Source organism: Venturia canescens, chromosome 4, assembly GCF_019457755.1.
Source record: "Venturia canescens isolate UGA chromosome 4, ASM1945775v1, whole genome shotgun sequence".
Classification (NCBI taxonomy): Eukaryota; Metazoa; Arthropoda; class Insecta; order Hymenoptera; family Ichneumonidae; genus Venturia; species Venturia canescens.
Window position 1 is genome coordinate 9,657,560 of NC_057424.1, and position 23,610 is coordinate 9,681,169.

Here is a 23,610-nt window from a genome sequence, read left to right on the forward strand (position 1 = left end):
AGTATAAGAAATTCTACTGAAACTCGAGATTATTCTTTCGTAATATTTTCGCCATAACAGCAGTGATACGACTGTTGCAAATGCATCGCTCAGCAAAAAATGTCTCAATATACAGGAAGTGCGTAGAGGTATAAAAAGAAGCTGAGAGTTCGTACGATTAAAAACATTTTTATTTTGGTGTGTTTTTTGTAGGGAACAAATAAAATATTTTGCACAATGTAGATTCTGCAGGAACTCTGGGACTACAGATGGGGGAGTAGAGGGTTTTACAACTGTCCTCCGTGACTAATTACAAAAAAAAAAAAAAAGAAAAACACAGTCGAAGAACAAGGTTGAAGAACAATATAGAGGCTCTTCGTTTGTCTGTTCTTACTCTTTCTCAAAATACTTAAGTCGCTAAGTTTAAAACGCTTGATGAATCATATATTTACGAGTTGGTAACAAATTACAGTATAAAATTAGTAGATGTGTCGTTAAGTGCTTTCGCCGTTCTGACTCGCCTCGATAATAATTGAGAAAAGAGGAGAAGGGAGGGCGAGGAATTGAAAAAGGAGGCACGAACTTTTACGATATACGCGAATGGCATTGAAAAAAAAAAATAATAATAATTTCAAGATCAAATGAGATTTTTTTGACGGGGTCGATGATGATTTGGTTCGATCATTCCACGGCCACGGTTCGAAGCACGAGACGAATGAAGGGAAATAATTTCTGGATGAGCTTCGCTTCGTGAACCGATTGGAAGTAATAAGTAAGTCGATTGTTGCGAAACTCTTGTCTTTTCCTCTCAACATTTTTTTTCCAAATATCCTCATCATTTCGTGAAACTCTGAGAGGAATTTATGGGAAATAGGAAACATGGTCCGTGGATCGTACTTTATCTATGCATATATTGAGACGGAACGCAATCCGTTATCGCGCATTTCAAAAAAATATCTTCTTTCTCTCTCTCTCCTCTCTCTTTCTCTCATCGTCACTCTCGTATTTCCTTTACGCCTGAATCCACCGCTGAGATTCCTTGTCTTCGTGGATCGTTCTAGAGTCTCGAGACTTTTCGTTCCTTGACTAGATTCAATATTTTTCATCTCTCTTTCGATACGTCACTTTCATTTGCATTTTGTTTTTTTCCTCTCGCAATTAAACGAGGAAATGCTCGACTAACCGGAACATACCTCTGAATGATCGTCCCAGGCAGCTACCTGTAATTTTACAAAATGTTATCACTCATTTCACGTCTTTTTAGCACAAGTGCGATCACTGTAAGGATATTGTTGGAAAATAACTGCAATAATTTTCTACTTTTTATAAATCCAAACGGAATGTTTTATTTCGACATCGTTTCAACGTCTAGCTAAGTTTTTTATAGTACGAAACTATAAAACAAACCTGACAATCGCGACTGCAGTACCACTGATTTCCACAGCCAGCGCAGACGAATTGTGCAGCTCGTTCTTGACACCCTTGACACCGAGGTGGACTGTCCCTCTCTTCACGATTGTCTCGTGCTCCGGAGCCTAATCGTGAATCTCTGTCGTCCATCAACGAAGTCTCTTCCTCCACGTCGTCCTGAGATAACAATGTGAAATATTGATAAACGAATTGCTAAAATAATTAAACGCGAGATATCGGAGCATATAGATAACGGCAGATTATTCATTCCCGGATTTCCTTTCAACTCACCACATGTACAAGGCTATTGGACTGTGAAGCGTGACTCGGCGTCATCGGAGTAACGACCGGTGTTATTGTGATCTCGGTTCGGGCCTGAAATCGAAATCATTTTATTAAATTGGTGGTCAAGAATGTTATTGGTTACTTTTTGTGTGTATCAATTTTCGAATTTCCTTATTTTTTTGATATAAATTTTAAAGTGAAATCGAGGGTATGCTTTGCAAACGAATTCATAACTCTGAAAAACTCCAATCACGTTTGAAATTTAACGAACGTTGATTCCGAATAATAAAATTTTGGAAATTTGAATTGATCTTTTTCAGAATGGTTTCGTCCAAGTTGTTTCAAAATTGTACGGCTATTGCGAATTGTGCACGCATTATTTAAAATTACCGCATGTCACAGTTTGAAAAAACTCGACCACGCTTTGGTGTAAAGGAATAAAACCGTTTCATACAACGAGTAAAAATCGTGCGATTGTTTGTCGAACAACTCTGTGTGCTTCAACGATTGACCTCTCAATAAATTTTTAATTTATTGAACGTCGTGAAAACAGCTGAATATTCTCACGTTTTTTGAGTAATAAATATTGACATGAAAAGAAAACATGAATTTTCTTAATTATTATGGCCAGCCGAATGATGCAACTGGTGGCAGTCTCAAAAATGTTTTTCGATACATCGTCATTTTTTTTTTTAATGTTCATATTGTAAACTACTTTTGTTTCGTCAGTTATTTGTTGAGTGTACTCACTTTGGACGATGAGAGTAAGTCGCTAATAGAGACGGGATTGGATCCCTGATAAGTCTGCAGGAGATGTTGCGTCTGAATATTTTGTTGGGGCACAGCGGTAATGGAAGTTGGCAAGTTGGTTCTGTCACGTTCGGGTGCGGTCAACAGGCGAGCGAGGGTGGGTGAGAAAGTGGTTGGTCTCGGTGATTGGGATTTGGTGAGAATTCCATGAAGCAACGAGCCAGTGGTTTGTTGTTGGGTGGGTGTGGAATTGATAGTGACGGTGGTCGGTGCGACCGGATGTAGGGTTACATCCGGGTAATTTTGGGGAGTTTTGACGGGTTCTCCTTGTTGCTGGCTCAATTTGGCAAATTGGACGAGTACATCCTTGAAGCTCATGGAATTATCGGGGTTGGTACGATCATTGGAACTTTTGCAAGAGTCTGTGCTGGAAGGTCTGGAATCGACGTTGTGATGGGTCGTCTCGACCATCGCTCCGCCCGCTCCAAGACCGATATTCACCGAATTCCTCATTCTCCGACCCCTGCGAACATTAATCAATCCGGATGTTCTTGTATTCGTCGTCGTTGTTTCGCGCGGTCGAGCCGGAGGATCTTTTTTATTATTATCGTACCTCCGAGGTACGGTTTCCGGGTGACGCAGACGATAATCAGCGATAATTGATCGCACATCAACAATGGGTCCTTGACGACCTTCCCCGATTTGTCGATTGTCCAAATTTTGTTGTTCACTTATTTGTTGTTGTTGCTGTTGCTGCTGTTGTTGTTGTTGTTGTCGTTGTTGTTGCTGCTGCTGTTGTTGATTACGTTGCTGCTGCTTACGTCCATTTTCTCCAATTTGTTTCGGCGAGGCTGTGCGTCTTTGTGCATTGTTTGACGTTTTAACCTGTCCACTTGTTTTCTCCCTTCTCATCGGCGCGGGCGACATTTCCCGAGGACTTTCAACTGTTTTTTGAGATTCTTGAGCCTCGATCAAACGCACCTCTTCGCTAATACTCTCCTTGCCCTCTCTCGCCGTCCCTGATAATTCTTGACTTTTTGTTCCTTTCAATGAATTTTCACCCATCGTTGTACCAACCCCGGACGATGATTCCCAATCAGGTATCAACGACAAACTCGCCGGTGGAAGATTTTCCGACAATTGACCGTTACTCTCCATGAAACCCACCACTTGTCGGCGTCTCTCGATTCGTAGATACGCTTCTTCTTTCAATTTTCTCATACTCAAAATTTCGTTCCATTCCATTTCTTTGGCTCGGGCGAGCTCGTCCAACGCCTGAAAAGAAAAACCATAATACCTTAAAAATCACAATAAAACGATATTTGAGTGGTCTTTTGCAGCTTTTACAACAATACCTTTCCGAATATTCCCTAAATTTATTACCTTAACCTTGTTTTCTTTACTTGTACTTCGTTAATAATTCGATACGATCCAAGAAACATGAAATAGAAAACTATTTTTCAATGCCTTGCTCTTTCATATTTCTTCGATCACCTTGAAATTTCCTACAAAAGTATTCTGTACTCAGATTCTTATAATTTTTTGGGATTCGACATTTATTTTTCACTGTCGAAAAACAAAAGAGGAAATAACTCGAATCACCTGAACTTCTGCTCTCAGCTTGTCGGCTCTGGTCGCCAGTTCTTCGGCACTGACTCTCTCTGAAGTTCCAACGAGCGAATCGATGAATAGTTCTCTCTGCTCGAAGCACATTTTCTTGGCCAATTGTTGTCCCAAGTTGGCGGAGTCGTCTGTCGAGCGACGTTTTCTGCCACTCTCACGTTCAGTTTTGATGCCCCGTGTAGAATTGAGGGGGGATTTTTTCCTGGAATTCCGCGAGTCCGATGGCGCTTCGTCGATCGAGCGTTGTCTCAAGGACCTTTGACAGTCGACCGTCGACGATCGTTCCTCGGTTTCATCGTCCGAGGGATTTTCACTCTTCACGACCGAACGGAGCCGCTCCGAATTGACGTGACTCGTGGCCGAAGTGGCCATTGCGGTTGCCGTTTCTTCCGGCAAGGCAGCACCGTTTTGACGACTCTGCGGTACTTTTGGCGAACTCCGACAATCCTCCTCTCGTTTCTCACTCGTCTCCATCTTTTTAACGCTCGTTCCGCCACTTCCGTATTCCGCAGCTGCATGCATCTTGTTCAAACTACAAAAAACAGAAATGAAAAAATTTCGTTATTCACGCTGCAGCAATGTCGAATCGTTGATAAACGATATTCGTGGAAAAAAATTCGATGAAAATTCAGGCTATCGCTGCGGTAGAAATTCTTACGAAAATCCTCCGCGTTCCAGAGAATCTGATCGTAACTATTTCCATCATAATAAAACCCTTCAAATTCATAGATAAGACTTGAAAACTTTTCGCACTATGAAAAATACTAAATACGGGGGCGCATGGAACACGTTTTCTCTTTTTTTCCCACACGAAGCTAATAAAACGAAAATATGCGCATTGAAAGCACACTTTTCTCGCTAAATCCTGCGAGTCACGTGACTCGACTACGCTCGTAGTCGGTAAAGGGGATAACTAACGGTAAGTGTAGTGAAAGGTCAAGGCTCTTACAATAAAAGCGAAACTGAGGCACATTCTCACAGTGTGGCGGCAATGATTCTCGAAGAAATTTGATGGAATCGACCTGGACCCACGAGAGATAAATAAGACGGGGGGGGGGGGGGGGGGGGGAAGACGAAGATCGGAACTGAGCGTGCAAGTTTTTTATGCATCGGAGTACAAGCTGTGATTCTCAAGTTTTCTTTTTCCCTGTTTTTCACGGAAGCTGATTATTTTTAAAGAATAAAATCTTGTCGCGGTGACTGCTGCAATCGCGTTCTTCCTTCGTTTTCATTTGCTGTCTTTCTCCTTTCGTTGTATCTCTCAGATGCTCTAGAAAATAGAAGTGACGGTTCGGCGGGGTTAAAAAGCGCATTTCGCCATCTTCGTGGCGAGGGACAAAGCGAGAGAGCAAGAGCCCCGTGGCTCCTCCACGCTCCGAGTAGGATAACTCCTATGTTTTACAGTAGCGAGAGAGAGAGAGAGGGCAAACGAGACGGGATTGAGGAGAGAGTCGAAGAGCGACGAAGAGTCACCAGAGATAGCGCGAAAGAGAGAAAGCTCGTGAAGAGAGTTCATTGCTCTCGCTTGCGTTCGCTGCACTTGAAATACGTTGTTCCCGTCGATGGGAATGAAAATTTTCGTCCACTGGTCCTGTTATTTATAAAAAGTCTTTCTCCAATCTGTGCAGCACCACAATCACGGCTCCACTTTCCACCTTAATTTCCAACTTTGAATAATTGCGCTTTTATTTCTCCAAGCGAGGCGACGAGCACGATGAACAATCTCACGACGATGCTTCGACGTTTAAAAGGACGCGATGAAAGAGAAAGGGAGGCGAGAACCTCTCGGTGAAAGTGGTCGCTCGAATCGTCCGGAGAGGAGCTTTGATCCTTGCATTTTTAGACGAACGAATATTCGCCCACTCTATCCAAAATTGGACGAGTTTATAAACCTTTTTTGATTGTAAACATTGCAAGAAATTTTGCACAGTTTCCTCAACTTTCTTTCGTGCTCGCTTGAATCAACGCTTACGATTAGGACCTCGCAACAGCAACAACTTTCACTGTCACATCGCTCATGCCAAACGATAATTCGTGTGACTTTGTAAGATTAAATAATTGACTGAAAGTTTGTTTCAGCGAAACGGAAACACTATCGAGGTGTAAAATGGCAAATGTCCTGCTCGCTTGAATTACGCAAAAGATTGCACGACATCGGCGCGACGAGGCACAAAAAAGGGCATGCAACGTCATCAGATATCCCACGTATACAATGTAAACAAACAAAAACGAGCGTTCGAGAGAACGGTTAGAAGATAACGAAGCGGTAAAATGTTTGCGAAAAAAAGCACTTTCTCGTAATCCGTAGTTGAAAAAAGCTTCCTGTACCTTCGGGTGGAAAATCAATTTTTCCAGCGTGTACACCGGAGACGTCTGCGGAGCGGTGCAAACGAAAAGATACGGAGAGAAAAAGAGCTTTTCGGAGGTGGCTGATTTGCGGGGGCCGCGAGAGGTCACTGGGGGAAAATAGTCTCGTTGCACAAAACATGAGAGGTCATTGGTCTCGAGGCACGAAGAGAAATAAAAAATAAATAAAGGAAAAGAAGGAAGTCGAATCGGCGTGAAAATATTGCACAGCAGGATCGAACGCGGTGGGCGAAGTTTATCTCGTGAAATATCGAGGAAAAGAAGATGGAGGAATTTGTCGAAACTTGAAGAAAGCAAGTGGGGAACGGCGACGAGAACGTTTGTTGTCGATGAGACGAAGAAACTGCGCGCGGTTCTAACCGAGTCTAGTCGCAACTACTAGAAGCCGGCTTTGGCGAGTGCTCGAGGCTTCTTTCTCTCTCTCTCTCTCTCTCTCTCTCTCCGTTGCAGCGCGCTCTCGCGTCGCCCTCACGGGGACGAGGTCGCCTCTCGTTGACCTCGCTCGCCGCCGCGAGATGCCAGGTGGCGCTGGGGAGGCGCGGCGAACGCGCGAACCATCGTTACGCTCGGGGGAGGGGCGGACGGCGCACCGGGCGCTCACCGCGCCAGGGGGAAGGGGCGTGTGGCAGCGAGAGCAGGAGCCTCGGCCGATTACCGGTAGGAGGCCAGTGGAAACCTCGGTTCCCAGGTACTACCTACGACGCGTCACGATGCCAAAAAAACAAAACACATGGAAAGAAAAAACATGTCACTACGAAAATATCGGTATACCGGAACGCACGTTGTATAACGTCGACTCGCCGAGTAGACACAGCCGTTGCCATTATTCCAGGCAAGCCGCTCGAGGACGCCTCACCGCTCGGCTATTCAAATAGAGGTCAAGAATTCACTGCTCAAGGTCATACAGAGCGTAAAAACACGCGCAAGAGGCAATAAAATGTGGATAACTATCCGCAAGGACGTCGCTTCCTGACGAGTCGACAATTCCTTTTTTTTCTTTCTCTCTTTTCCACCTAGTTATGTAAAATGTTACCGAATACGCGCTCTGCTTTCAAAGTTTCGTTCGACGCCAATTTATTCGGCGCTGACGTTAAAAATCATCATTTTTCATTTCTTTCCCAGTCATTTCTATCCAACAATGTAAATAATACGAATCGCACCGATATTCTCGTGTCACCGATTTATAATTGGTGAAAAAAAAAAAAAAAAAACACTTTTTTTTCTCTCCCGCAAACATTCAACGAACATATGGCACCAGGTATAAATTCGTCGGGGAAGAATTGTCGAAATCGAGGTGGGGGGGGGGGGGGGGGGGCAGGGGAGTTGAAAAAGAAAAGAAACAAGTCGGGAGAAAACTTACTGCGGCGCTGGTTTGAGACCGAGTGCAAGAAGCACCCGGATATCGAGCAACTTCTTCTTGGGTTGATCCTGAGCGGTCTCGATCATGGTAGCGGCGGCGGCGGCGGCGTCGTTACCAAGGCGTTTGTTGTTTCGATATAAATTTGTATTCTCGGATGAGCGTTCGCGCTTGTTGCCGGACTTGTTGTGAGCGCAGAGATATCTCGGAGCGGAATCGTCGTTCGTCTCGCCACTCGGATAAGAAGAATCGTTCTCGCGAATCTCGGCAACGGGCTTGGAGGACTTGGTGCTTTTGCCGCGGGAAAAATTATCTTGCAAGGTCGCGCGAGTGGTCGTCGTGTTCGCGGGATCGCCTACCACGCTCGCTAGTTTTCTTTCTTTAATAATAGTTGTGGCGTGGGCGACCTTGAGCAAGGAACGCTTAGCGTCCTCGACTAGCATCTTTGTTACCGGCTGAACGTTTACCGGCACGCCGAGCGTCGGAACAGCGCCGCGTCTCAAGCGACTACGGGCCGGCAAACCGAGCACCAAATGCTCGATGTCCTTCTCGTAAGACTCGTTGTTAAAGTGCAGCGAACATATGCGCGCGGTTTGGATGTTGAACGGGACCTCGCCGTTGGAGAGCGGCACGCGGCCGCAGGCTCGCACCCACCGCATACGTACTTCCGGTATTTGAGGGAATCGATGATAACGGATACGGCGACCTCGTGTCCGACGATGACTGTTTCGACACGTTGCTACGGCGCACTGCGGCATCTTTCTATCACTAGTTTCGACTCTCTTAGTATTTATATCCTTATTTTTATTTTATCCTCGGAAAAGACTCGTTGCTTTCCGTTGTTGTTAATAGTTATCTGGAAAAGCGATCCTTCGATATGTCTCCCTGCCCTTTCCTTGGTTATCTTTATTTGGCCTCGGGTTCTATCACTTTTGGCTTTTCGAAATACTGATTCGAGACGGCTCCCCCCCGTCTCATATGGCACACGGACTGGCGGAGGAAGCGAGAGAGGGAGAACGTTGAATCATCCACGTGTTGTGTTCTCCAAACTCGTATATCTCTTGGTCCCAGCGTGGTGCTTCTACTCCGTCCGTCTCCTTCGCTTCACTTTCCCTTTCCTTATTTCGCTCTTCAAGCTTCCACCCCGTTGTTCACCGCTGCGCGAGACAATCTTATCGCAGGATTTTTTTTATCTCGGAACGGCTCGCTCGACCACCATATTATTGTGTCTTTCCCTCTCTCTCGCGCGCCCCGTTTCTCGTCGGAGAAGCCCGGAGTGCGAAGATCGATATTTCACGGGATTTTTCTTCGCGGCCTGCCGGACGTTGTGCGTGATGGGAGCAAGGTCGTTTGCACATTCGAAGGTGGTGTGCTTCCCCCCCCCTCCCCACTCGCGATCCAGAGTGTTGTTTGTTTTCGGGGATGAAGTTGGGCAGGGGGCACGTGCGTCGCTCACATTTTCCCGAGTGCCCGCCGCTCTTTGTCTCCTCCCTTGTTTCCTGATTCTCGTGCTCGAAATTATTCGTCCAATCTTCTATGAGAATAGTTTTTTTTTTGAGTTCGCCCGGTCTCGAGCGCGTTCACGAGTTGTTGCGTCAGATGGTCGAAGAGTTAAGTAGGCTAGAGGGCGCTCTCGTGTCCTTGGATCGGACGCGAAGAGAGAGAGAGGCGACGACGCACCGACGTAGCGATCGAAAAGAGGGAGACGGGGGGCCGAGAGAGAAGGCGAGCTGCGACGGTAGCGCTCCCGTGGTTTTGCAGAGCGCGCGCACGTCCGGTTTTCGACGGATCGACGGAGAGGCGACAAAACTACGAACTACAATACCGAGGGGGGACCCGCTGGAAGCGAAAATACGCAGATATGTGTGGAGCTATATCCGCCGATCTCTCCTCTATCACTGCTCGCTGGCACGTGTTTTGTTTTTCACGCTCGAAGCTGGGAGAGCTCTCCGGCGAAGAGCGAACCGCGCACAAATCCGTCGCATCCGCCGCGGCGACACTGCGCGCCTCGAAGCTCTCACAGTTCAAAAGAGAGAAACGTTACACCATGAAAAAAGGATCACACGTGTTCGAATCGCACGACTGTCACAGCGCCCCGAAAATACGGGAAGAAAAGTTGGCGCGTTCGTCTCCGGTTGAAGCGCGAGATAAATATTGTGCGGTAGAATTTTCGGATGGTCGCTCTTGGCCCGAAACTCGCGACGAAGACGACACAGCGACGTTGACGGCGAGAGAGCGACGTGTCCTTGGGCGTACGGTGAACGATGCACTGACGTCGCTCAACGACATTCGGAGAGCGCTCGACAGGGTCGGCGGGGAGGGAGGAGCGCGGCCGGGGGGGGGTCGGTCGGGCACGTACAAGGGAGCGCTCTGGAGGAGAACTACGGAGCGAGAAAGACCGAGAGGGATCGCGCGTGAGAGGGAGAAGAACGTCGAAGAAGACGAGGGGCGGCGGCGCTCGTGGCTGCGCGCTACCCGACACTATAGAGACTCTCGCACAACGGCAGCAGCAGCAACACACGACGGAAGTTACGGAGAGCGCAAAACGCGCGATCATCGAGGGAGAGAGGTCGAAAGGACATCGGTACCAACCGACAATGCCGACGCCCTGTGCGCAACCATGCGCGCGCGTCGCCCGCTCGGCCGCGTACGATCCGACGAAGACGGATAAACGAGGGTCGCGAACGATCAGCGAGGGAGAACGAGAAGGAGGGAAGGGACGCGAACGACAACAGGAACCACGAGGATCATCGGCTACGCTCCTATTTCAGCAACACGCCGGTAGGAGTGCCTGCGCCGATAAAATTCGCAGCGGAGGGGGGACTCGACGCAAGAGGGAGGAATATCAGTGACGAGAACTGTCGAAAAAGTACGCGGCTCTTTCTCCGCGTGTGCGCGCGTGAGGCTCATACGTCTCGTCTCTCTCTCTCTCTTTCTTCCTCCCTCTCGCACTTTTAGGGGCTTTCTTTGTTTGCACGGATGTTTGTGTGTTCGTGCGCGTGCAAGCCTCGGCTCGAGAGGACTTTTGCCTCTTTCTTTCTCCGTCTCTCTCTTTTTTTTTTTTTTTTTTTTGGTTCACGACTCCGCGGCTCTCGCCGCACCAACGAGTAATAAGTTTAATACGAGCTGAATATTTCCACCGACGCGTCTCCTCCTGGCTCTCGGTCTTCGCTTCAAGTTCGCTCGTATCGTAGATTAGATTACGAGAAAAGCAGAACACCGCGCGCTGGAGAACACGTGGCGGCGCTCCCAGCAAGATGCTCCTACGCTTCCTCGCTCCCATTTTATTTCAACGCTACTTTTTCTCTCCCTCTCGAAACCTTTTATTCTTTCCTTGATCTCGTTTTTCCGAGCATCGCGTCGCGGGCTCCGCGCGCAACGCTCCGTCGAGCCGAGCCCAACGAACGATTTCGCTCGCCCGTTATCGCGATCCTCGACCACGTTTATCGTAGTACGAGGCCTGTAGCCTGTAGCCGACATTCTTCGCGCTAGTCGCGAACGCGAGGGGGGCAGAGAGGACGAAGATTATTCGAGTTGACGATATACGTTCCTCGTATTGACAACTCTCGCGTGGAAAGACTCTGCCCCCCTGCGTCCATTTCTAACGACTCGTTTATTGAACGATCTTTTGTTTATTCGGGACTCGAAAGTCGTGGAACAGCGCGCGTCAGCGCGTGGAAAAGTGATTCTGAAATAATATGAATCCTCATCTCCTCGGAGGAAGCTTCGGAAATTTATCGCTTTCAACGAGCAGCGAAGATCGAACTTAAAAACCTGGAAAGCCTCGATCGCAAGCGTGTCTCGTCGATCGGAACTGGTATCGTCGATCGATCGAGGCAAACGCAAGGGGTGACGCGTTTCCGTGAGCTGCGCCCGTTCCTGATAAAAAGTAAGTAATATCGCGCAAAAAGGAAGGCTGTGCAAAATGAGGAAAGAGCGCGCGGAGGTTCGCGGACCTCGTGGGAGCCACGCGCTCCCGCCAGCTAACATGCTAACTGTTGAAAGAGCGCGCGGGAGCGACGGAGAGGAAAAGAAAGCGAGAGCGAAGGGGATTTCGGGCCGCGGAGTCTGTGGATCGTGCCGGCGAGCGGAAGAGGGCACACACCACGAGCCGGGGCAGCTGCGTGCAACGCGGTGAAGCCTCTCGTCTCCGCTGCTCTGGCAACTGGCGAACCAATCAACGCTCTTCATAGGAGGAGACGAAAATTCGGGAGGAGGAGGGGGGCGAGCCGGCGGAGGGCGGCGGTAGGAAGCCCAACGGGCCGAGGGGAAGCGACGACTAGCGAGAGAGAGGACGCGTCGTGCTCTCCGGCCGACGTTGTGCGCGTTCCTTCGGGGGCTCGACCACCCCTTGGCTCGACGTGGTCCTCGAGCGACGCCACCGAAGCCACCCTCGTCGCCTCTGTCACTTTCCGCGTTACTCGTACGCGGCTCTCTCTCTCTCGCTCCGGCGAGCGCGTTTCGTCATCCGCATCTGCAAATGACTGTTCGCCCGCCTGCCCGCCATCGGCTTCGATATACCACAATGAATTTTCGATAGACCGGCGCTCCGGCCGTGAGTCAGAAGTCGAGGGACCGCGAAAGATTGACTTTGAGGGGAAAAAAACTGTGAAGAAGCTTTCCCGACGGAATCGCAGCCGAAACGTGGAAGTCGGTACGGGAATATCGAGGACTCGGGCACCGCTCTACGGGTGCTCGAATTTCCACTGCGCGGTTCGCGACCGGGCGCAGGAATGAGCGAGAAACGCGTTATTTTTTCAGGTAGAATTGCCCCAATAAAAATATCCCGAGGGGCAATGAAACTCGGCAAGGAGAAAATTCCATTTGCAAAATCTTTCGCCTCCTCCAATGGGTCTCCGGGCTTTGTAAAAGTGCTTATAATCAATGGGGATTTAGCCAGTAAACGAGTCGCGGTCTAAGGCTCCCTCATTAGTCCTTTGAACACTCGAATCGTAACAAAGCAAAGAATCCGAGGCTATTTCGAAACCGAATAAAAGCTTAGGCCCGAGGGCTCCTCCGATGAGTCGAGAAATGGGCGTCGATGAGCAGAGGGATTTGCTCGAGTCCGCCAGTTTTAGGCCTGGCTACCACGATCCGGCTGTGGAAGCGTTCGCGTCGCCGGGGAGGCCGAGCTGCGCGCTCGTATCTCGTGTTACGTTTTCTCGGCCGTTGGCTGCTCGGGCGTGCGGGCTCCGAGGAAGAGAGAAGGAGAGCGGCGGAGCCTCTTCGTTTCCCGGGAACCATTCTTCTGTACCCCCTCGGTCTTTGTGTCTTCTTTCTCCGTCTCGTCGCGTCGTCCCTGGCGTTAGTCATCTCTCTCGATCCAGCGACAGAGCTTGGGTTACCGAATCGGCGTGGTTGCTGATGCCGGAGTGCGTTCGTCTCTCCCGCTCTTTCTCTTGCGTCGCCTCACTCCGGGTCTATCCGGACGGCGTGCGTGGCGATGCTGCGAGATGCGACGAGGACTGGGCCGCCATCCGGTGCGGGTGTGTGACCGCCTGGCTCGAGTTGGCCACGGCGGAGCAGCAGCTGCCGCTCGCTCGGACCGTTGACCTTTCCATTCTTAATTATATAATCCACTCTCTTCAATTAGCTATCCGCGATCGCGGCTCTGCCGGAGACGCGGGCGCTCGGCGACCGAGGACAAAGAATGCGTGCGAGCTCGGGGTGAGTTTCGAGTCGTCGCTGCAGCACGGGCCGCTCCGATCTTCCAGTCCCGTATTTCCGCTCGGTCGAGAGCCCCGGAATGCCTGGGTTAACGAGGCCTAATGACGTTTGTCCGGTACCCGCGAGGCTCCACAAATTTTGGAGAGACTTTCAATGAGCCAGGCTCGGGCGAAGCGAGTCGAGCGGCGTGGAGAACGAGAACCGGGAGGATTCCTCGTCCCTTGGTACCGGGGCTCCCTCTCGCCATTTACTTCGATACTACTTCCACCGGAGAGTTTTCATATTTATGGGTTTTCGAGCTCGCAGAGCTCGCCGCGCGAAAGCGAGTGGTAACCGGACAGACGTCGAGGGGTTGGTCTCTCTGGTGTACTCGTGCAGCGAGGGGCTCCGTTGGAAGCCGTCTCCGATGCTTTTTGCACCCCTCTGTCTCTCTTAAGGGGCAACCACCCCGGCGCGGTTCACGTGGTACCCAGATTTACGTCTCTCTCTGGCGATAGACATGTGCACATCGTTATGGCACCGGTATCATCTTTCTCCCTCTCTCTCTCTCTCTCTCTCTCTCTCGCTCTCTCGGTTCTCGGTTCTCTCTTGGGCTGTACGGTTATTACGGTTGTACGCGCCCCGTACGGAGATCCCGTGAACGCGCGGAGGGCGTCCAAGAGAGACGGCACCATTAGTCGGCCCGTGCGTGTGTCTGTGCGCCACGTACGAAGCCAAAAGGGAGGGATTCCCTTCATCCTTGAGGTGGGGTTCCCGGCTGCTACCCCACACTGGGTTCGGGGTAGGATCAATACCGCCATCCCGTGTGCACAAGTCCAAGCCAACCCCTGGTTTGCCTGACGTGCTTGGGCTTGCCTGGCTCTCTCGCTCTCTTATTCGCACGCGCCTCGTCTCTCTTTCTCTCTCTCTCTCTCTCTCTCTCCTCTTTAGCCGGCTCCCTGTGCCGAGAGCTCGTTGCCCGTTCTTTTTCCTCCGCGTCTCGTTTTCTCACTTTCTGCCTCTCCGAGCCGCCCCTCGCACACGCGGATTATACGGAAAAATTCTCGTTACATCGAGGCGAGGGGAAAACACACAATCTACCCCCTCCGGCTTGGGGAAAGATACCAAAGACGAACCGGGTGGAAGGCGACAGCGTGGAGCAATATCCAGTTCACCGTTACCGACTCTCCCTTGCTCTCAATCTTCCATCATTCTCTCTCCCTCTCTCTCTCTCTCTCTCTCTCTCTTTATTCATCTCCTTTAACCCCTCCCCCTCCGATTCCTCGGTCCGGATACATTTGGGCTGAGCACAGGCGACGGAGAGATGCGCTTGCGACTCGTCTGTGACCTCGGGGACCTCTCTCGTACTTCAGAAGCCTTGGTAAGATCGAGGGGGAAATCGATCGTTCGCCATTACCCGAAGCCTTCGTAGTTTTTTCTCCGCATACGTGTTCCCGTGCGCGCTCGTAAGCACATCTGCAAACGTTTGTGTGGTTCGATACCATCGTATTTCTGGGTGATGACGAAAATTCACCGGAACCGGTAGATGGAACATCTGCATGGCCGCAGTGTCGAGGCCCGCTCCCTCGCTCTTTCAGCACACATGAAAGAGGAGAAAGGCACGTTTGAGAATCGCTCTCTGGTTCGCCGTTGTTCAACGGTCCCGCCTTTCTCTCTCTCTCTCTCTCTCTCTCTCTCTCTCTCTCTCTCCCTCTTTCGCGTGAGATTTCAGGTATCTTTGTTCCCCGGCTCCGCTCAGCCGGGTTTTCAGGTGGAACCCTCCTTGCTGACCTTCGATCGTTCTGTATACCTGTGCTTTCGACGAAATTCTCTGCTCGACCGTGCGACCAGGTCGCTCTCCGGTGACGATACAACAAGAAAAAGTAAGCAAACCAACTGCGGATTCGTGCGATCGGTTATTTGTGGAAAATCTCATTGACCGACGTTCCTGTGCGTTGTTCGAGGATCGAGATGCCCGAAAGGGGCCCGCTCAAATTGGACCGTCGCGAGTCAGCGGAGAAATCGAACGGGGAGAAAGAACTCCGAGGGCTCAGCATCGGGAAACGAACATCTCGGAAAGCCTGGATACGTAAAAGCCTCTCAGAAGCTTCTCGCTCCCACCAAGATTCCAAGTACCCAGCAGCCTCCGAGGCCCCGAACATCTGAAGAAGCGCTCCGGACTCCTCGCGCGTCATTCGCACAGCGCGGGACCACGTCGAGCAGAGGACAAAGCGGAGCGGAGGAGGCGAGCTGTTGCCGAACCTCTCTCTCTCTCTCTCTCTCTCTAATTTCTCGCGCAGCCTGGGGCAAAGCACACGACCGAGGGACCCGATCTCGCAGCGAGGGAGAGAACCAACCAAGCCCGGATTATTTGCTCCTCAGGGCGCGCGGGGGAGTCGCCGACGAGGGAGAACGAGGAGGGAGAGAGAGAGAGAGAGAAATATCTCTTGGTACCGACGTGACGCGGTACTGATGGTGGACGCACTGCGTGACGAACCCTTCGCTCTTCTTCCCCGTTAACCTATACATCTATCTTCGCACATAAATATATGCGAGCCTGTATATTTATGCGCCTCTATCTTGCTCTTTGTTCCCTCTCCCGTGGCCCCTCGCCTATGGACCGTACGCTACACGCTGGTACCGTTTCTATGGTACCGTTCTCGAGGATCACCCTCGTGTGCTCGACGATCTCCCGAGGACGAGCGGGCCTGCGAGGCTCATCGGGCTTTCGGAGTAATTGCTTTTTCTTTACGTTTTTTCAACCTCTTTTTTCGTTGCAGGCTCTTTTCTTGAGGCCTTCGTTTCGCAATGCGACTAGTAAGAGGCTAGTAAGAGCAGGATGTAAAAAACAGATATAAAAATGTGGGCTTTTGTAGGAAATAAAGTTACCATGTTTTTGTAGTAAGGTCGAACCATATCGATTTTATCATAATAATCGGTACAGAGTGTGTCAAATAATGGAAAAGTTAGACAGGCAAAATTTAGGTCTGCGACATTCTTACGTCGAACGATCTATCGATATCTCAATGTCGCTCGTGTCTTTGGCGAAATGTTAAAAATTGGCGAATCGGACTGGACGAATTGTTTGAAATTTTACTATGTGCGACCGGTTAATTTTCATGCTCGTACTCGCAACGCCTCATGTAACAGGCTATTACACCTTTTTTTGAAAACTGTTTCGTAATAATCCTGAGATCGTTATAAACCGGTGGGATTTTTATTTAAATTTTATAAGACCGTAAAGTGTCTTAAAAACTATTTTTTATTTATAATTGTGAATTTTCGCGCGGAAACGCCAGCCGCCGTGTTGTTACGGTTTGTGACGTCACTCATCGCCGCCACGAACATATTTATCATTGGTAAATTTGTACTTTTTGCTTTCACAAAACCCTCTTCCGTGATGCGATTTTAATAAAATAAATGATAAAAGTCCACAAACGTACATAATAACTTGTAAAACTTCAAAATAACACAGAGCGCACGATAAAAATCTTGATTGTTTACTATCGGAGTGACGTCACGTTGGAATCCAGCATGGCGGATGGCGTTTTAGACGTTTGAAAAACAGGTGAAAAAGGACGATTTTTAAAATTGAATTGTAAAATTTACATTGGATTTTTATGAATAAATATTGACGTTTCTCGTTTACTTTTTACGAAATCTGTCATAAAGATGCATTTTTGTATATATTTTTTTACATTGTGTGAAAAAACTATGCAATTCTTCGTGTAGCACAGAGAAACGACTGCTATGTTATCTCCTAAATTTTCGTCAAATCAATTGTTTTTCATCAAAATTCGCTCAGTTTTCATTTTCGATATAGTACGGCGCGTTATTTACTGTGAACTGTGGCAATGGTTCCCCCAAACTTTTGCATTATTTGACACACTCTGTAGCGATTATTATTGTAGGTCCGACGTTACTATGAAAACACAGCAATTTTTGCTATAAAAGTCCCTCCGTGTAGCAAATAATGCGCTGTACTGTATCAACGATGAACACCGAGGGAATTTTGATTAAAAGCATAGGAAATTACGCAACGATTTGATGAAAATTTAAGAAATAACGTAGCAATCGTTTCTCTGTGCTATACGAAAAATTGCATAGTTTTGTACTTTCCTTTTCACTTTTACGAGGCTTTGCGAGTATAAACATGAAAATTAACTAGTGGCACATGGCGAAATTTCAAGCAATCGCTTCGTTCGTGAGCGGACTTTGTCAGGTAAATCTTTGTCAAAAAGAAAATTTACTTCATTTCGGACGGTGCGACTCAACGATACAAAAATTTTCGACATTTCACCAAGACGACACGGTGACATTCGAATATCGATGCGACGTTCGATGTAAGAATGTGACAGACCTAAATTTTGCCTGTCGTACATAGTGAAATTTGAGATAACTGCTTCGGCGTCAAAGTTACTATGCACTTTGGTGAAATGTAATAGAATGGCGATGTAGAAGAGCGCTGCTACAAAGCATGGCAAATTTTTCTGTGTATTCATTCGAAATACTCGTATAAAAGTATCACCGTGCAGATTTTGTGAAAAATTAACGAGAAATGAAAATGCATACGAGTCGATTTTAAAAATCGTCTTTTTTCGGCTGTTTTTCAAACGTCTGAAACGCCATCCGCGCCATATCGGATTCCAACGTGACGTCAAACCGGTGGCAAACGATCGTTGATCGTGCGCTTTGTGTTGTTTTGAAATTTTACAAGTTATCGTGACGTCTGTGGACTTTCGTGTCATTTGTTTTATTAAAATCGCATAATGGAAGAGGCTTTTGTGAAAATCAGAAAGTAGCAATATTCCAATATGATACACAAGATTTTGTTGCTTGCCCTTTCAAAGTTGTTTCCTTTACTAACGGTCGTGACGTCGCGAACCGAAACAGCACGGCGGCTACCGTTTCCGCGGGAAAATTCAACATTACGAATAAAAAATCGTTTTCAAGAAACTTTTCGGCGTTACAAAATGAAAATGAAAATTCTACTGGTTCGTCGCGATCTCAGGATTAGTTTAAAACAGTTTTCAAACAAAAGGTTTTTCAAAAAAACCCACGATGGTTTTTGCCTCCCGAGTTTCATCATGGAACGCAAGAATTTCGTGGAGCTTTTTCTCAGCTTTTTAGTCGGGCCATCGCGAGCTCGATGAGCGGGATTTTGCAGGTTTTTTTAAATCCGAGGTCACTCGGACGCTTCGCTCACCGGAAGAGCGAGTATAATTTGGACCTCTTCCAAGTGCCATTCGAATTAAGGTAGAACGGTACCCCTTCTGCGGGGCAGCTAGCGAGAAGGGTACTCCTGTGCTTGAGCACGGGAAGTCTCTCAAAAACATTTTTTGTAAATTCACCAATTTTTTATTTCACGAAAAACTTGGGCTACTTCAGCAGCAGCGAACAAAATTTGAGATTGGCTGGAATTATCGTTGGACTCGAACGCTGCAAACTTCGGCGTCGCAAGCCTCTCGCCTTACCCACGTGAATTTTGTCCTGGTTTTAAATCTACACGTAAAACCATAATTGTGTACTTTAAGACGAAAAAACAATTATTTCAACCGCAATGTCCCTAATTTTGGCGAAAAAAAGCTGCTTTTATATTCCAAAATATTAAACCTTTCGCAGCGGTGGCTTTGACAGCAGCAATGCCAAACTGTAAATCGCACTGTTTACATAGAGAATAAGAGAACGCGTTCATCGATGCGACGCTTATGCGCGAAACAAACTTCGTTTATTAAGGTGGAACATAAAAAGAGGAATTTTTAATGACGCTGAAGTTTCCAACGTTGGAGTCCAACGAAATGATCGAAAAAAACTCTCCAATAATTCCAGTAATTCTCCTATTTTGTTCCCTGCCAAATTTGCGATTCGTAGTTTTTCAAGCTGCACCAACGATTCATGAAATAAACAATTGGTGAATTAAAAACGTTTTTTTCGTTCATTTCGTTGGAGTCCAACGTTGGAAACTTCAGCGTCGTAATTTTTATGCAAATTCTGTGGATACCTTGGAAAGTGTGTAAACTATTTGCTAGCGAAATTTTAACGGGATCTAATGGAAAAGCGTATAAAATCATTGAAAAGCTGCTGTTAAAAAAGCAACTTTTTGATTAAACGAAGACCAGTATATGAGCCAACTGTCGAGACAACTCTCGCGAAATTTGCGCTGATTTCGCCGTACCGTTTATCCGCAATGTGCAAAAGAAAATTAATAAACGAAGTTTGTCTCTCTCCTCTGGCGGGCGCAGCTTCGAACGCGGCAACGTCGCGTCGATCAACGCACTCTCGTATAGCTGTATACGAACAGTGCGCGCGACTTTCAGCTTGCCCTCGAGCTGAGCAGAGCAGCCAACAGTAAAATGCTGAAACCCTGCGTTGCTGCTGTCAGAGCAAACGTTTGATATTTTGAGATGTAAAACGAGAGGCCAAAATTGGGAACATCATGGTGTTACAATTGTCGTATAACAACAAATTTTTATTATTTTATACGAATAAGTTGAATGTTATTTATTAGTCAATATTTTTCATGTCTCGTCTCCAGAATTCTCGCTTCTTCTCCCTCGTCATTCATTCGTTTCCACGACCTCCGAAATCCCCAGTCCAAAAGTCTTGAAACAAACGAAACTACACGTCATGCCCTTCTTCCGAACTTTCTACTTCGAAAAACTCATTTTTTCGTCTAAAAGTACACAATTATCATTTTTTTTTTTTTTTTTCATGTTAATTGAAAAGCAGAAACTAAATTCTCGTGCAGTCGCTGAGACGAGAGGTTTTCCAGGTTAAATAATGAAATACGAGTCTGACCACCGCCTGCGTGCACGTTGCACAGATAAACGGTACGAAGAAATGACTGCGAGTTTCGCGAGAGTTACCCTGACAGGCTTTTTATCCAAAAGCGTCAATTATTCCTTGTTTCCCCCCCCCCCCCCCCCGCTTTTCCATAAGTTCGACTGAAAGAAACTCGTTCGATTAATGCTCGAACGTATCGAGCAATTTGCGCAAAAATTCCTCGTCCTTTGCAGACGGGAGCGTTCCGCCTCGAGGAAGCCAGGGTTCATGAAGCTCGACTGGGAAATCGGAATGATCGCTCGGTCTACCGAAATGATTTAGGTCGCTCGAGAGAGCCTCGAATATACTCTCGAAGAATCGAGAAATTGTGCTCGACTGTGGAGGCATCGTTAAAAGACGTTTTCAGTGATCTCCCGGCCTGAGCGGGTCTCGCACGGAACTCGTGGTATTTCTCGACGAGCACGCACACATTCATACGGAGCGACTCACACTTGGGATATTGGGGTGCGGTGAACGGACCTCGAGGGTCCATCGCGCTGCGTTCCCCTCTCGGGCGTTAAACTCTCGTGTCCGCTGAAATTCAAGAGTACACAGGATGTTGCGAGTATCTCGAGGAATAATCGAATCGATGCGCGCGGGATTACAGCAGCGACTCACCACTTGATGCTCCTCCTAATAATGCTGGTTACGATTTTTTGGGAGTTTCTCGAGCCCCCCCCGGGCGCGCCAACATCGATCGGACTTTTCTTCCTTCGCTTGGGTGCTTTGCCGGCGGTGCTGCCGCCGTTGTTTTCCTCCTTGGCGTCGTTCGTCAAACGCGAGCGCTCGACCCACTCCGCGACGTCCGGCCCCCGGTTGCCGCTGCTCTTTTTCGTCTCGTTTGTTTTCGAGTCACTCGGCAACGAGGACGACTCGGTCGTGCCGAGCTCCTCGTCGTTCACTATGTCCCGCACCGCGGTCGGGGGCCCCACTATTCCGACTTGCGGTGCCTCCACCACGTTCCCGGACGACTCTTCCTCGTGCTCGACGATCTCGTCGTCGATGGTCCCGTCCTCTTCCTCCTCCTCCTCCTCCTCCTCCTCCTCGTTCTGCCCGTTCTCGAGATCCTCTTCCTCCGGGGCTTCGGTTACTTTCGGATTTTCACGCGCCGAGCGAGCTTCCGGGGATGCTGAGCGATCGCGAGGCTCCGAGGAGCCGCCGAGCTTCTTCGGAGTGCTCTCGGGCTTCGGGGATTTCGAGGTTCTCGGCTCGAACTCGGGGGCCGGCTTCGCCAACGGGGACAACTCTTCTTTGTCCCCCGCGATCCCGGGATCGTCGCCGGGGTTTTCCGAGCTTCTACGGGCCTTGGCATCCTCCGCAGGGAGCGCTCTGACTTCGCTTTTATTCGGGCGAACGGGAGACTTTTCTCGCGGAGGAATGGCCGCCGCTGGAACGGCCGACTTTCTACTTTCGTCCGTAACACTGGGGCAAACTTCTTCTCCGGCCTGCGAGCCCGACTCGCGCTTTTCGGCAGAAGCCTCTTTTGTTTCGGAGCCTTTTTCCTTACCGGAAACTTCATCAGTCCCGTTCGAATCTTTCGATTCTTCTTCGGGCATCGATTCACCTTTTTTATCCTGCGCCTCAACGGATTCCAACGAGTCCGTTGGTTTCTCGAGCTTTTTCGAATCCTCCGACACTTTCTTCGGGTTCTCCATCCTCGCCGATTCTGTTTCCATCTTTTTTTTTTTTTTTTATTTTTTTTTAAATTTATTTATTCACTATTTTTCATCAGAGAACAATGAAACAATCAGTGAAACACTCGGGACACTCGTTACCGTTTTAGGGTTAACATTTCCCCGCGGACATTCGCTTTGTCGACGCCCTCGAGGCTCACCGCGGCCAGTAAAACAGTTTTTTCTCGTCGGACGCCAAATTCTTCCGGTAAAGTGCGCCAGTCGGTAAGGAAGCTCGCCGCCTTACCCGATTGCGGTAACCGACGAAAAGCTCCGAGCAAAATTACATCGAAAATTTGGTTTTATTTATCTCCACTTTAATCGGTATATGCGGTGAAATCGTTAATTTCCAATTTCCACCTTAATTTCGATGGTTCGACGATGAACGGGCGTCACTAATACTTTCGCGATTCTTTGATCTTTCGGTCGTTCGAATTATCACTCATCGTCGTTGATTCTTGGTGTCTTTTTATTACGAATTACTACGTATTTCTTGTAAAAACGAATTTTGTTATAAAAAACAATTAATTCGCGTATATTCACGAGATTAAGACGATTTTACTCAAGGATTTAACACTTTGTTCCTCGCTCTGTGTAATTGTCATTCTCACGACGGTTCACCACTTATTACATCGACGATTATTGAGCACTAAATATAAAATACTTAATCAACTGACTTTTTTCAGTCATTTTTTTAAATTCCAATTGGTTGCTCTCATTTTTCGTGAAAAATCTCATGCGCCTCGTTTCTTCTGCGAGAATTCGATTATTTATTTGAAACAATAGTGTTGACTCAAGTTTTTCACATTCACGAGTTCAAATTCTAGGAAATAAGCAAATTTCATCACAATAATACTTTTTTTTCCATGTTCGAACGAATTATTGATTTTGTTTCGAAAGACAGTCCGGTATTCACGAGTTCAAATTCAAGGAAATGAGCAAATTTCGTGACAATAATACTTTTTTTTCCATGTTCGAACGAATTATTGATTTTGATACGAAGGACAAGTCCGGTGTATTACGCGACGTTTGTGTTTATGTGAAATTTTTGTATCGGAGCATTGCGAAATTCAATGAAAAAGCGAGATATTTTGACAAAGTTTATCGCGATCGCGAAAGCTCACATAACCTCACTTTTTTATTATCGCTCTCTCGCTCGTGATGCACTTTTTACGGTGGCGACTGGGTGAGGGGAAAAAAAAAACAAAATTCTAATAGGTTGCGGTGGAAATTACACGGAAGAATGCAAAAATGAAGGAGAAAACTGTTTTTCGAGTGAAAAAGTCTCAAGTGGAAAAAAAAAACTAACCAAAGCTGGCTAATTCGTTCCAGAGGCCGGTCGGAGGAGCGCGCAATGCAACTTTATCTGCGTCACACACTAAAATCTCTTCCATAACCAACAAAAATAATAATCATGTTTTCTTCTACAACACCGAATCGGATATTCTAAATAATAATTTCTTTTCGCTGCGCAAACTTTTTTCTTTCACATATTGTCGTACAATAACACACTCGGCGCTACTGATCGGCGATAAAAAAGAACGTTTCTCACGATAAAAATTACGAAAACGCTATATGACATGCCCCCGTCGCGAAAGAAACTCTCATACTGAGGCTAGTGACCTCTATACCCAGAATTCGCTCTCCCCCGCTGCTGCTCACAGCGCCCGTCGTAAATTTTGAAGGTTTTGGTCATTT

General features: G+C 47.8%; 1 protein-coding gene across 4 annotated transcripts; it reads right to left on the bottom strand.

The window, feature by feature from the left end:
* Nucleotides 1-152: 152 nt before the first annotated feature.
* LOC122409949 (transcriptional regulator ATRX-like) lies at nucleotides 153-23,498 on the bottom strand. 4 transcript variants are annotated; one of them, XM_043417867.1, is made up of 7 exons: nucleotides 20,858-23,498; nucleotides 4,027-4,579; nucleotides 3,038-3,699; nucleotides 2,425-2,947; nucleotides 1,681-1,764; nucleotides 1,387-1,566; nucleotides 153-1,199 (listed from the first exon to the last, which is right to left on the bottom strand). In XM_043417867.1, the coding sequence occupies exons 1-7, from the start codon at nucleotides 21,913-21,915 to the stop codon at nucleotides 1,158-1,160; spliced, it is 3,102 nt and encodes a 1,033-aa protein (XP_043273802.1). In that variant the 5' UTR covers nucleotides 21,916-23,498; the 3' UTR covers nucleotides 153-1,157. The 4 variants fall into 4 exon arrangements, with proteins under 4 accessions (XP_043273802.1, XP_043273804.1, XP_043273801.1 ...); XM_043417869.1 differs by lacking the exon at nucleotides 20,858-23,498 and adding an exon at nucleotides 7,775-10,037; XM_043417866.1 differs by having other exon boundaries at nucleotides 2,425-3,699.
* Nucleotides 23,499-23,610: the final 112 nt, after the last annotated feature.

Coding starts and splice junctions, on each gene's coding strand:
- LOC122409949 (XM_043417866.1), bottom strand. CDS start 21,915: ATGGAAACAGAATCGGCGAGGATGGAGAACCCGAAGAAAGTGTCGGAG. Junction 4,580..20,857: donor ATTAGGAGGAGCATCAAGTG/GTGAGTCGCTGC, acceptor TGTTTTTTGTAG/TTTGAACAAGATGCATGCAG. Junction 1,200..1,386: donor ACTGCAGTCGCGATTGTCAG/GTTTGTTTTATA, acceptor GTAAAATTACAG/GTAGCTGCCTGGGACGATCA.